This window comes from Tinamus guttatus, unplaced genomic scaffold, assembly GCF_059628265.1.
Source record: "Tinamus guttatus ecotype Peru unplaced genomic scaffold, ASM5962826v1 Tinamus_guttatus_pri_ptg000364l, whole genome shotgun sequence".
NCBI lineage: Eukaryota > Metazoa > Chordata > Aves > Tinamiformes > Tinamidae > Tinamus > Tinamus guttatus.
Window position 1 is genome coordinate 3,546,851 of NW_028288898.1, and position 14,429 is coordinate 3,561,279.

The 14,429-nt window shown below is 56.0% G+C and overlaps 1 protein-coding gene across 1 annotated transcript in view; it reads right to left on the bottom strand.

Annotated features, from left to right (window-relative positions):
* Positions 1 to 6,307, bottom strand: part of ARMC8 (armadillo repeat containing 8) — a 46,465-nt gene extending 40,158 nt beyond the window's left edge. The window contains exons 1-2 of the mRNA XM_088530275.1: positions 6,210 to 6,307; positions 5,533 to 5,609 (exon numbers count right to left, since the gene is read on the bottom strand). Of these exons, the coding sequence (XP_088386401.1) occupies positions 5,533 to 5,609; positions 6,210 to 6,254 (122 nt within the window). The 5' untranslated portion in view covers positions 6,255 to 6,307. The remainder of the gene's footprint in view (positions 1 to 5,532; positions 5,610 to 6,209) is intronic.
* Between the last annotated feature and the right edge of the window lie 8,122 nt (positions 6,308 to 14,429).

Sequence of the window (14,429 nt, forward strand, 5' to 3'; positions counted from 1 at the left end):
ATAACCATCAAGCAAGAGGATGCACCAGCCTCCAGCCCCCATAGCTGAGCCTGAACTTCCTTCTTCAGTGCGGCCAGTCGGACAAACTCCGGAATTTATCAAAGCCAAATCAACCCTCCCACTCTCTACATGGGAGAGTTATTGAAAGTTTTGCATCGTGTGTATTTGAAGCATGTTTTAGAGAGTGTTTTAAGCAGCTAGTCCCCCTGTTACCTTCCCATTTCCAAAGGTTAAAAGAAAAAAGGATTTAAATGATCAGATCAGCACTAGCAATTCAGTACACCTACTGAAACTGCTTTAAGGGTGGAGTAGAGAAACACACATAAAGGGAATCAGAGCCCTGAATGTTACTGGAAACATTAAGGAGGTCACCTAGAAGAACATAGCTCCATGCTGCAAGCTGAAAAGGATCTGGTTTTGAAAAGAAAGTGATCAAACTTTTTTCTTTTTTTAATGCTGATTCTGATCCATTTGCAGCTTTGAAAAAAAATCAGACTCTGAATATTGAGAATCACAGACTTGGTGGCATTACTGATTTTAGGAAGCACTTTTGTATCAGGCCCAATCTCAGCAATTCTCCTAACAACTATTTCTCACTCCTCTGCCTGATCCCTTTCACAGAGGATCAACTTAAACTAATGCATTAAATTCTGAATTACACCCAAACAGGGTTTTCAAAGTAAAGTAGCTTCAGACCCCCCTGCAAAGAAGCGCTGAAAAACAATTCTGTTAATTAACCCACCTCTGACTGCCACGTGCTCAGAGGGGCAACTGCAAGGCTGGAAGCAGCAAACACTTGGGCACCCAAAGCTGCTCCAATCCCTCTGGCAGAATTGCCACCCTAAGGAAAAGGTTTTCGCTCGGCAAGCCGCGGCACAGCGATGCTGCACAGGAACAGCACTTATTACACTGCACCACTGCTTGGCCAACTGCAACTGGAAACTCCCTACTGCACCTGAAAGATTTTGTATTTACTAAAAGGTACCAACCCTAGGAGGCTGCAGAAGAGACCAAAACTATACAGAGCACTACAATCCTCTAAAAGCTCTTCCGTTTCCACAGGGTCCTTCTGCTGGAAGCTCAGACAAGGGAATATTCCATGAACAAGGAAAGGCTCCTACAGCAAACACAGCTCTCAAAGTGTCCGTTTCGACACTATGTGATTGCACAGATTTTGGATGCATAATGTGAAAACAAGTGTTGTCATTATTTAGTCAAAGCAGTTTGACAGGGCACAAAGAACAGGAGGTGGAAGCAGTCCCTGCATAACTATCCGGAGGAGGTACCTGTTGCTCCTTCAGAATTGAGATGGGAATTTCTTCTCTTCCCACTGCATGAAGCTGCCTCTTACACTTCACACAACTTTCCCTGCAGGCACTGACACTCTCATCCCCACTGCCACAGCTGGGAAACACAAGATCCTGTGAGACAATCAGCTAAACAAGTGTCTGGAACAGTTTTCTCAAACCCAAGAATACACTAAACGAAAAAACTACACGTAACAAATGCCCCCAGTATGGGGCATTCCCAATGAATTTCAAAGCAGCCGACTACAAGAGAGATACGGGACAAATTCTGGGAAAGTAGTTTACTATTTGAACATGAAAACTTTTTTTTTTCTGTTTTGTTACTACCCTTCTTGTATCTTCCATCTGAAGACAGAAACCAAAAGGCAGCACAGAGCATGCTCAGTCAAGTACAGATCCCTCAGCCCTATAGAGAACTTTTAGCACATACATAACTTGATGTGCAAAGCCTGGGATGGCCCAGTTCTATCCTGGCTGTACCAAGATATCGTGTTCATTTTAAAAGATCTCCAGAGGCTTGGGTGCTACCACTGCAGAGCTGTCAAGCTGCGCCTGCAGGGACCCTAAAGCAGGGGCTGCCAGATGCAAAATGGTCCACGTGTTCCAACTATTGCACTTTTCATATCAACATTAACTCTCAAACACTCACAATCACAGAAAGCACATACAAAGTGAATTAAATGCACCGTATAGATCCATAGCTGTATCCCCACTACAGCCAGTGGGCACACTCAAAGGGGAGATGGAAGTATGTGCTTTAAAACGGGCTCTTCCGTGAGGAGCAGCATTTCTACAGGATGTCTTTGGTGTTCCTAAAAAGAAAGCAGCCAGCCCAAGTTTGGAAAACGCTGATCTGGCAGCTCCAGCTGCCTGGATTAAGCTGATCTAGAACAGACAGAAGCAACAGGAGCAGAGGGATCCCCGGTGCAGCGAGATGCTGACTAACTGCAAGCCTTGGAAGCTGGCACCCTCTGACTGTGAGGATCAGCACCGTGAGGAGCAGTTGGGACCCCGAGGAAGCAGGATTTGCCTGGAATGCTCCTTGCAGAAACAGCCCTCGAGATGGAATTACACACTGAAATGATGGATCACCTCCTCAAAGACACCAGGCTACCAGTGAACATGACAAACAGTCCCTTAAAAAAGCTTTTGACACACAAGGAGATGGGCAGACAAAAATAGGTATCAGCCTTGCACGTAAACAAAGTGGCCTCGAGCCTCGAAAAGCATGGAAAGCAAATGACAGCCTAAAGATCAGCACCTGGAATTAACAAAAAACACTGTATGCTGCAAAGCACTGGGTGGCTCTGAAGCTTTTACACTATAGGAGAAACCCACCAAGTTCTCCCCGTTCTGCCGATAACGGACAAACTTCTCGGAGGGCAGAGTGTTTGATCCCCTACAACACTCATGTGAAATAACCCATGCACTGGCAGCACTGAATATATCCACTAGCCACACACCTGATATGATTGCTGGCCTTGGGGAATGCAGCTTTAAAAGTCTATTTTGAGAAAACGTGAACTGTGGAACAGTGAATGGAAGCTGAACAGCACGTGGAAGCTGGGTTAGAAACACACCTAAGTGGACACAGAGCAAACTTCTCCAGCACATGCAAAAGGCTCGTTTAGGTTTACAGGAGGAAACTGTGTCTATCAAGCTGGCTCGGTGATGGGGAGACTCACACTTCCACACAGATGTGGATATGCAGAAATGGCCTAGTGCATTTCAATCAGGAACAGCAAAAGCCTGTAGGCATCCTTGTAAGACTCTCAAAATTCCAAAACTTGAACCAAAACTAATGATTTACTGGTGGGTACAAACCCTTGCTTCTTTGCAGGGTTGCAGGGTATTAAAGCTCAAATGAATAAGATAGTAGAAAGAAGTTCTGCAGGGAACTGAGTTCCTCAGGGAACTGAGGGTGCCAGAGCCCTGGAACAGGCTGCCCAGAGAGGTTGTGGAGTCTCCTTCTCTGGAGATCTTCAAACCCGCTTGGACGCAGTCCTGTGCCACGTGCTCTAGGTGACCCTGCGTGTGCAGGGGGGTTGGACTAGATGATCTCTAGAGGTCCCTTCCAACCTTCAGCATTCTATGATTCTATGATAACTTGGGATTTTGAAATAGCATCAATGGAGCTACGTACAGCAAAAACAGTTAAATGAAACAGTTGCTCAGTTTTCCCATGAAGAGAAAAGGAAAAGGCTCCTATGCAGGAACAAATCATTTCTGGAGAAAGAAGAAGACAAGGAAAAGAAAAACAAGAGATTTGGTAATTCAGATCCTTTCAGCCTTCTCAAGTCGCAACAGGATTGACATGATTTTCAAGTTCAAGTTTTACCTTTACAGAACCTAATTGAGAAGTTGGATTTCCTTAAAACATACAAGAAGGCAATAAAATAAAAGCCCTAAACTCAATTTACCCTTCCAAGTTTCCTTAGCACTAGGTAAAGAACAGAATTACTGCACCTGAAGACCATCTGCAGGAACAAACCCTCTCAAGGCAGCCTATTTTCTGGCCCTCAATATTCATACAGTTCCAGCCATCAAAATAAAAATCTAGGTCATCAGTATTTTCAGCCAGGATGCAGGGAAAACAGCACATCTAAAGAAGCAAAAATTTTCAGTGAATTTTGCAGAGCACTTGGCAAAGCTTCTGACAGACACTTCAGATGGGACTTTAAACTCCCTCTCCCCTCCTCACATAGGATGGGTTCATTCCAGGTTCAAAACGTTTTTCAGATACCCTAAAGTCAAAGGAAGACCTTTTCTGCCTGAATCTTGGACTGGTAGATTTTTATTTTATTTTATTAAACAGATGTTATACTCTAAACTGGACTACACAACATCCATCCACCCATATTAAGGAAAAAAACAAACCCATCATGGGATTTCCTTAATGCCACAAAAGATACAGTCTCAGCATTTCTCACTTCACCAGGGTGTCACCAAAACAGCCAAATCTGCTCTCTAATTTGTTCCTCCTTTTCCCCTGTACTCTGCAGAGGCACTAATCCTATCAGATCCCTAGAAAGGCCAAGTTTAAGGGAAGGCCTCTTTTGTGCAACTCTTCTATAGGTTTCCAAGTAGCAGCATCTGCTACGATAGCAAGAACAGAACCCAGAAAAAGGTGGATCTGAAGTGGAGGATATGTCTGTAAATGAAATGGATGATCTGAAAAAGTTGCATGATAAAAATGACCATAACAAGGAGCTTCAAAATTATACGAGACAAAGCAGAATAAAATCTCTTACAATGGAAAGCAGGAACCAAGCTGGAAAAGTTATCGAACAAAAGAAAAAAAGTGGAGGATGAGGAGGAAGAATTTCAGATGTTAACCGAGACAAAGAGACTTCCTAAGATTTTTGTTTCTGGGAAAATTCTTCACTTCAGCTTCAGAAGATGCGAGTTACTCAAGAGACAGGGAAAGCATTCCCAAGGGTTGGGATTCCTCGGCTCTCCGAGAGCTGGAAGGAGAGAGCAACACTTGGAGCTCAAAGACCTGCCAAGGAGAAAAGAGGGGGCTCGACCAGCCCCTCACACATGGGATGAGACACGTCCTTGTCCCTGGGGACACGGGGGGCTCCCACCCCAGCAGCTTCTCGCTGTCCAAGGACAGCAGGGAAACGACTAGGTCTTTGCACCGGCTTTACTCTGTGTTCACTACCAGTTTTCTTTGGAGTCGCTCAGTCGTTGCCTCCTATCACTGGCAGGCAACAGATGCACAGAAACAGAAGTTACGTCTAAAAAAATCTCTGTGGAAGCGTTTTCTTTCAGCTCACAATTCCCTTTGATGAGATAGAAGCCATACATCAAAATAATAATAAAAAAAACTCAACACTCCAGGCATGGCAGCAGAGAAATAGCTGAAGAGGCAGGTATGCTGACTTGGCAGGGAAATAAGAGATTCTCATTAGACCTGGAAAAAGAGCAAAAGGAAGATGCCAGAAGGAAAAAAAAGTATCAAAAATAATTGTGAGCACTCACAGGATGCTTTACCTCGCCTCTGGCAGCTGGGAGGTTGGTTACCAACCGTACGTACCACAGAGTGACAGGAGGCTAAAGCAACACGGTTGTGTTTGCCTGAAAATCCAGGTAACCAGTTTTCTAACAGGATTTATCTAAAAAGATGCACAAGGGTCCTTTTCCACTGACATATCACGCTACTCGGATTAAAGCAACCTGGCCTGGGCGCAACAACAGCTCAAATGAGTTTCAGGTGACTTACATGACGCCTTGAAGGACTTTCTGGGGATCGAGGTCAAATAATCGATCAACATAGTGGCGGCTACTGGCCGTTACTTCCTGCGGGAAAACAAGAAGAAACGTTATTTACCACATAACTCACATCAACTCGTATAACAGCAGATACAAACGAAGCGAGCCCGCGAAACCCACCGAGCGGGGCAGCAGCAGAGCCCCCGCACCGCGCCGAACCGCGCGGCCCGCACAAAGAACCGACCCGCGTGCGGGGCGATGCGGGGCCCGCGAGCCCGGGGAGCCGCGGGGCGTTCCGGGGTCTACGGGCAGGGCGCGCGGGGCGGGGGCTGCTTCAGGCAGCGCTGCCTTTGCCTCAGCCTGGTTAAAAGCAATTTTTTTAAAAAAAATGAATTTCTACGTGGGAAGGGCCCTAAGCGCGAGGCGCGGGGAGGACTCCCTGGCGCCCGCCCCGCCGCGGGGCACGGGGGGGCCGGGCCGGGCCGGGCCGGGCACCCGGGGCGGGGAGGCCCCGGCGCGGCCTGCGCCGCCCGCCGGGGAGCGGCGGGGCCGGGGCCGCGCGCACGTGCGGGGCGGCCGCCCGCCCTGCCCGCGTCCCGGCCGTGCAGACCGCGAGCTGCTCCCGGCGCGCGGGCGCGGCCCTGCCCGGGCCCTCGGGGCGGCGGGGGCGGCGGGCCGGGCACTCACCGAGAGGACGCTCACGCGGAGCGGCGCCTCCAGCACGCACGCCATCTTGGCGGCGCGGCCGCCCCGTCACGCGCGCGCAGCCGCCGCCGCCGCCGCCGGGCTCGGCCGCATGGCGGGCGCCGCGGGGGGGGCGGGGGGAGCGGGGCCGGGAGGGGCGGGGCGCCGCCGCCGCCGCCGCCGCCGCGCGAATCGGCCGCCGCCGAAACCGCCGCTGCGCCGCGCGCCGCCGCACTGCGCCTGCGCGGGCACCGCCCTCCGCCCCGCCCGCGCGCGCGGGGGGCCCCGGGCGCTCCCGGGAGGGTCACGGGGCCCCGCGGCGCCTGCGCGGGGCGTGGCGGGGGGGGGGGGAGGACCCGCTACGGGTCCCGCTGCGGGCCCGGCCGCGCCGCCCGCGCTCGCGGGGCTCCGGCCGCCCCGGTCCCCGTCGCAGCCGGTCGCTCCCCGCACCGCTGCTCTGCTCCCCTGGCGAGCGGGGACCGCGCGGGGCTTTGCCTGGCGCTCCTGACACTTCTGTGTAAGGAAATCTCCTCCTCCCCGGTTCCAGGGGCTGTGTCCCTGCGTGCGGGGCAGGAGGCGCTCGGCCTCGCGCTGTCCCCGCGGCGAGGGGGACGCCCGCGGGTTCGGCCCATGGCCACGGGGGTCGGTCTGTGCCCGTCTCTAGTACAGGAACGGGCATGTGCGGGGCTGGTCATCAGAGCGGGCCCCGCTTCGTGAAGGGCGCGAAGGACGGCGGAAGGAAGGGAACGTCCTCGTGTTTCCCAGTCCTTGGTTTGGGATGTGCGGGCTGCGCTGGAGCAGCCGCGGGCTGTGTCACCCCAGGGGTGTCGTTCCCCTTCCAGGACACCCGCATTCCCCATTGCCAAACCCGGCTGCGGGCAGCCTCCGCACGCACCGGGACGGGGTGCGGGAGCCCCGGGGGCACCGGGGGCTGCTCCGGCAGCTCCTGCTCTGCCTCCTGTGCGGGACCAGCGCAGGGTGAGTCCATTGCAGAAGGCAGAGGTGAGACCAGGACGGGAGCATGTGAAGAACCCGTGTGCACACAGCAGCCAACACTTGTACCAGTGCAGCTTTGCTTTTTTTTTTTTTTTTTTTTCCCACGGATGATGAGTGTTTATATGAATAAATCCATTCCATTTGAGGAGTAGGTCTTTCTGTGGGTAGTTTCTGCACAAGGGCACACAATGCTTTCTCACAGGATACTCCTTGGTTTAGGGCATTAAAGCCCGTGTGTCCCACGCGAGCTGCAGCTGGTCTATCAACAGGAGCTGGCTTCAGCAGGCGGTTTGCCACTTTTCCCTTGCTTTGAGAAATACAACTTGGTAATAGATCACATTTTAAGAAAAAGACAAAAGAAGTGCAAGCTCGGTCTGTTTCAAACGGTGCACCATGGACTTCTCACCTCCATCACCTCAGGGCAATGGGGGAGCAGAAAGGTGGATTGCTAAAACAGCAGCTACACAAGAGGGAATCTTTGGACACATCTAAATGGGCATCATCTCGTTTGGGGGAAGGATCATGTCCCAACAGGTTTTAGGTATCTCTGCAGAAGGGCTCCACGACCTCTCCGGGCGGCTGCTCCAGCGCTCTGCGGCCCTCACAAGCAGGAGGTTTTCCCTCATTTCCGATGAAACCTCCTCTCTTTCAGGTTTAGGCTGTCGCCTCTTGTCCTGTTTCTGGACACCAGTGAAAATTTCTGGCCCATCCTCTTGACACCTTCCCTGAGGGTATTTGTAGAGGTTGGTGACATCTCCTCAGCCTCTTTTTCCCCAGGCTGAGCAGGCCCAGCCCTGGCAGGTTTTCCTCACAGCAGGGATACCCCAGGCCCCCGTCATCCTCACAGCCCTTCGCTGCTCTCCGTTCCATAGTCCCACGTCCAGACCCTGTGCTCCGGGCTCGGCCCCATCACCTCCCTCACAACGCTCCGTCTCTGAGAGCGCGAGAGGTTAATCCTGCACCTGGCAGTGTTTATAATGTGACACAGTGTTTGAATCGAGTAACCAACCAGGACCTTTCCAGGGATGGCGGTGACACTGACTGGAGCTGCCTGCGCTTCCTTCTCGCCCTTTTAGGAAGGCCGGCGTGACACTGGCTTCTCTCAGCCCTCGGGTGCCTCTCCTGTTCTCCATGCCCTTTCCAAGCTGATGGAGAGTGGCCCAGCAATAACATCCACGAGCTGCCTCGGCCCTCGGGTGCTGCCCATCGAGGATCCGTGGATCTGGGAGCCACAGAGCCGTTTTTTGCTGTCTTTCCTAACCAGCCCTCTCTGGCTTTGCCCCACGTGGAAGAGCACTGCGTTACCCGCTCAGCCTCTGCTCCCACCTCAGCACTCCCCGCACTCCCTGCTCCGTGCTCCCTGGCCATCCTTCCTGCTCCGCAGTGCCGATTCCAGCAGCATTCACCGGAGCAGCCCCAATGAGCTCATCCGTATCTCCATGAACGACGCCTTAAGGACAGCCCAGGCCGTGACACCGCATGGGTGCCGGGACAAGGGCAGCCCTGGATGGAGGCAGCTCTGGCAGCTCCTCTCACCCACCGACCCTGCCGTGAGCGCCGTGCGCTGCGCTCGGACACAGAGATCCAAGGAGCCAAGGGCCTGCGCCAGCCTGGCCCAACACGTCCTTTACTCAGTTCAGCCGAGGCCCTGCAGGGCGCTTGGGGCTCTTGCTGACATTGTCACGCTCTATAGCGAGCTCATCCTTCCTTCGTTTGCCTCCTGCTTTTGCTCTGCTCTCTGCTCTGGGCTCTTCCTCCTTGGAGGCAGCCGCAGGCTCGGGCGCCGCTCCTCCTCCTCTGCAAAAACGGGAATGGCTTCAGGAAAGAGCCCTCACTGGAAGGAAGAGGCCGCCTAGGAGAGCTCAGAGCAGACCCCTCAGCAGCCCACAGCACACCAGGCACTCCACAGGGCTGTCACTGCACGTGCTTGGTTGTAAAAGACAGAAAATGTAAAGAATATTGCAGAGAAATGAACTTACTCCTTCCTCTTCCTCCTGCGGGAAATGCATATACAAGTCATCACTATCCCAAAGAGCATGGAGCCCGAGACTGCACCAGGCAGGATCAAATAGTGTGTTTGAAGAGCTTTGTGCTCTGCAGCCTCCTCTTTATTGGCACCACCAAGACCTGGAGGAAAGGAGAAGACCCCATTCACCACTGGGTAATGCAGTACTGATAATCCCGTGTTTGGGAATCACAGACTATTTGACATTCCCAGGTGTTTCAATCACTGATTTTAGCATCTTGGCACCAGAGGACAATTAATTTCATAGCCTGACCCATCACCACTCCTAACTGTACCTCAATGCTGGAGGGAGGGCATATGTACCGGGCACTGTGGAATCACCAAGGGAGCAAGGAAATGGGAAAACAGAAAACAAACAAATGAAAAAACAGAAATAATACTAGAGAAAGAGAAGAAAAGAGAGGAGAGGAGAGGAGAGGAGAGGAGAGGAGAGGAGAGGAGAGGAGAGGAGAGGAGAGGAGAGGAGAGGAGAGGAGAGGAGAGGAGAGGAGAGGAGAGGAGAGGAGAGGAGAGGAGAGGAGAGGAGAGGAGAGGAGAGGAGAGGAGGAAAAAAAGAAAGGAAAAGAAAAAAGAAAAAAGGGCAAGGAAAATAGAACACCTACTCTTGGAATCTCCTCGAGCCCCAGTGAAAGGCTCCAGCCCCCGAGCCGCTGGAGTAGCGCTGCCTCCGGGGACACCTGTAATTGCACATAGAGGGTGAGAAGGGGAATTTACCTGTTGGAATATCCCTGTTTGTGAGGGAGGTGTCCTGGACCCCTGGGTTCTCACAGCTGCGGAGAAGCCCTTTGCCCTTGGGGTCAGGACATGGTCCCCGCAAGATAAACCAACAGTGAGGACTCACCTGCAGGATTGACCAGAGAAACAAAACCCGAGTCCGGGTGGGGAGGTAGAACTCCATATCCTATGGGAACATCTGTAACCAGACACATGGAAACGGCTCCTGTTGTGCATTTCCCTTGGCTTCTCCAGATTCCAGTGGCAGTGAGCGCAGTGGGGAATCACACCGGGCTCTCACTGGATCCTCCTCTCCCAAGCACCTTGCAGCTCCCAGGTGTGTGAGCAGCCCCATGTGGGTACAGATGTCCCCGGGGCACTGCGGGGGGCACACGAGCTGCAGCCTCCAGCCCAGCCAGCCTGGGGCTTTGCTGTCCACGCGGGGAGAAGGACAAGCCTGGAGGAGCCAGGAGCCCTGCTCCGGTCTCAGACGCCCTCCCAAGGTCCGGGCTGCTCTTTGGCACTCGTGAGCCTTGTGAAAGGTCTTTAGCTACACGGCGTGTGTGAAACACTGGGACAAAAGGCTCCTTCCTGGAAGGGAACCCATCCCCAGCACTTACTCCGGGCCGGCCCCTCAGGCTCAAACACGGGATCCCCCCGGGCAGACGGAAGGGCAGGAAGGCCCCTGCCCGCAGCAACACCTGTAGGCAGACACAGACAGGGCTTCACCACACGGCGTCACAGACCTCCACAGCAGGGACGTGTCCCGAGGGAAGGTGCATGGGGACACCCGTGCAGCTGGCGAGTCTCCTGGTTGCGGGAGGGCCCGGCTGGCACCTCTCTTGGTCCTGCTATGAGGTGCCACCCATCGCCACCACTGCAAACACGCGGCCCCGCACGGCTGGTCCCCGGGACCTCTCCAACCGGGAGCCCACAAGCCGCCCAACAGCCAAGCTGCAGGACCGGAGGATCCCGTTGCTCCCGCGCAGGGTCCTGCTGCCCAGCGGAGGCCAAAGCGGCGCCGCGCCGGCTGTTCCGCAGCGCCGTGCTCGGGACACGGGTGCCGCAGCCCTCGGCGCCCTCGGGAGCGCGCTGCCAGCGGGAAACGCTCCGTGAGGACTGCTCACCTCCGGGTCCAAACGCGGGCTGCAGACGGAAGGGCCCATGTCCAGCACCCCCGGCCGGATCTGTAACCAAACGCATGAGAACGGCTCCCATCACACGGGTTTCCACATGCTTCATGAATAACAGCATAGAAACATAACCTAGAAAATGGCAGAGGGGCCCTTGTCCCACCCTTCCACCTGTGACTGCCTTGCAAACACGCATTGGGCACAAGCACCGAAACGGTTCAAAACCGGCAGTCACGGAAGTGACACCCTGGAGTCCACACGAGCTGGGAACTCCTACCCAGGAAGCCTGATGGCTTTGCAGCATGCTTGAAAGCAGCAAAAAATATCCCTTACAAAATGGTACCGGACTGGCTTTTTCACAAAGCAGTTTATAACGAACAGAAGGGGTGGTCACGTCATGGTGTGGGACACGTATGAAGGTCAAAGCTGTGGAGGGGCAGGGAGGATCCAAGGAGCAAAGCCAAGAACTGCCCCATAACTCACAACTGGGCTCTCCCTGCGGCCACGAAGCCCTTGGACCACCTGAAGAGAACGTATGAACTACATGTGAACAAAACAGCACCGAGAAAGTTCTCCTTCCTTGCAAGCAGTAAAGATCGAGCACGTACCCTTGGGAAGACCTGGAGGCTCCGCTTCGTGATCCGGCTGAGCAGCTGGATAATCCACGAAAACAAAGTCTGGAACGAGGCCGAGGTGCAAACAGGGTCTCACGTCAGCAGCTCACCCGGCAAAGACGCAGCAGCGCGAGCGGATCCCGGCTCCGGGGCGGAGCGGGGAGGGCCCGCGACACTCACCTCCGGGATGCAGGGACGGCTCCGTGCTGCCGTCTGGACCGGCAGCGCCGGCAGCGCCGGGCCGTGCCGGAACCGCCTCTGTGTCGGTGCTGGCATCCGGACCGGCACCGCCAGCAGCACCGGGATGTGCTGGAACCGCCTCTGGGGACACGAGGCCCCGTCTCGCAGCGCCCGGCGCTGCTCCAGGTCCCAACCCCGTCCCGCACATCCCGCATCCCCTCCGTGTCTCCCTCCCCACGGTGGGACCCTGTCCCGGCCCTGGCCCCGCCGCCGTCCCCCCTGCCCTACCTGGGCCTGGCGCTGCCCACGGGGTGGCCCCGCTGTCCCGGGCACGCAGGGCCGCCAGGAGGCCGAGGAGCAGCAGCAGCGGGCGGCCCACGCGCCGCGCTCCCGCCATGGCGCCCCGCGCTCCCGCCATGGCACCCTGCGCTCCCGCCATGGCGCTGGCCGCCCCAACACGATGCCCCGCGCGGCGCCGCGGCGCCACAGGGCAGCGCGGGGCGTCACGGGGCCTCTGTGAGCTCACGGCACCCGCGGCCCCCGTGGCGGCCGTGGGGACGCGGGGAGCCCCCGCGGGTCGGGAAGCGCCCGGGCGAGGGCAGGAACCGCGCGCGCGAGCGAGGGCTGGCGCGAGGAGCCCAAACGGGCCCGCGCGGGCCGGCTGCGTCCGTGTCCCAACCCCACGTGCCAGGAAGGACCCGCGTCCTTCCCCCCGGGATGGGGATGGCTGCGCCTTGGTTCAAGTCACTTGGCAGGGGGGAGAAACGCAGCCCGCGAGGAGAGATGGACCGTCCATCTTGTCCTCTCCACTATCCTGTGACAGACGATGGCAAAGGTGACGTGGCCTGGCTGGGAATGGGGTTTTCCCGTTGATTTGGTCCCTGATTTTGTAGCCGTGAGCAAAGGGAACCTCCCTGGTCTGCGGAAAGAAGGAACGAAGCCGTGAGGTGGCTCTTCCCAAGGGAGGCATTTCCATGGAAGCCCCACGCACCAGGAATGCCAGGATAACACAGAGAACTCTATTTAACTACCTCAACCGATTTATCCAACCAATGCAGCCAACCGTATTTAACTAACATTACCTATATAGATTGCTTTTTTGTAATGTATATTTTGCAAATGAGTGACATTTCGGCATTAGGAATACGTTAGGTAAAAATTAAATATATATATATATATATATATATATAAGAGAGAGAAAAAGGTAAAAAAACGGGCAATAGAAGCAGCTTCCAAGGAGGGTTTCAGGTTCCCCCTCCTCTTGGCGCCGGGAGAGGCCAGCCCTGTGACGGGGACCGTGGGGACACGTGTGACGCTCCCGCGTTGTCACCCGCTCAGCTGCCTCTTGTCCTCCTGGCACAGGCTCCATCACAGAGCTGCACTCATAGAGCACACGCTCTGCGTGTGGCTAAGGAACTAAGAGGATTCTTCTTGCTTTGGTAAAATCAGAAATTTGAAGAAATAATTCACCCAAAAGGGAAACTTAGACAATAACGCTTTTTACATGCACCTGTAGTTCTTTTCCTGGGTAAAAGAAAAAGAAAAATGAAGCCGACTTGATTCCTTTCCAGGGTATTTTCTTTGAAGCCATTGGAAGGTTCCGGTAGCCCAAGTGCAGGTTCCAGCGTCGGGTGCGGGTTTCCTTTCCGTTTCGGTGCTCGGAGCTCGGCGTTCACGGCCGTCACCCGAGCCCTGTCCCCGCGTTCAGGGCCGTGGCCCGCGTCCCGTCCCCGCGCTCCCCGTTCCCGTCACGTCCCGTCCCCGCGCTCCCCGTTCCCCGTTCCCCGTTCCCTGTTCCCGTTCCTTTCCCATCCCGTCGGAACGCCCCGCGCTCGCGCCCGCCTCTCCCCGCTCCGCACCTTCCCGCCTCCTCGCTGCGCCCAGGGCGCTTCCCGCGGCGGCTCCGCGTTCCGGCGCGTCCTGCGGCCAGTCCCCGTGCCGGGCTGTGCAAGGGGCGCCCCGGGGCGCTTCTGGCACCGCTGGTATCCGGATGCCAGGGGAAGGCTCTGGCTCTCCCCGCTCGGGCCTTGCTGCAGCCGCCGGCGCCCGCGCGTTCCCTGCTGCCGGAGCAGCTACTCCTCGCCCCGGCGCGGATCCGTGTTCCCGGGGCGGAGGTTCCCTATGGAAGGGCCCCGGGTTCCCTATGGAAGGGCTCCAGGTTCCCTATGGAAGGGCCCCGGGTTCCCTATGGAAGGGCTCTGGGTTCCCTATGGAAGGGCTCCGGGTTCCCAGGGAAGGGCTCCGGCTGCCCCACGGGTCCCGTGCTCAGGGAGGCCCCGGGGGCAGCAGGACGGCCCACAGGGCCCGAATGCCCAGTTGGAGGGGTCCATGGGGCGCTATGGGGCACGCTGGACCGGGGGGGCTACTGGCATTTGGGGGGGGTCCTCAGGGTGCCCCGGGCAGCCAGGGTGTCTGTGGGGCCGGGATGGGGTCCGGAGAGGGGGACCATGTGTAGCAGGGGCACCGCAGGGCGCTATGGGGCGGAATGGGGGGGCGCAGGGCGCTATGGGGCAGAGCAGGGGGGGCCGCAGGGCGCTATGGGGCGGAGCGGGGAGGGCGC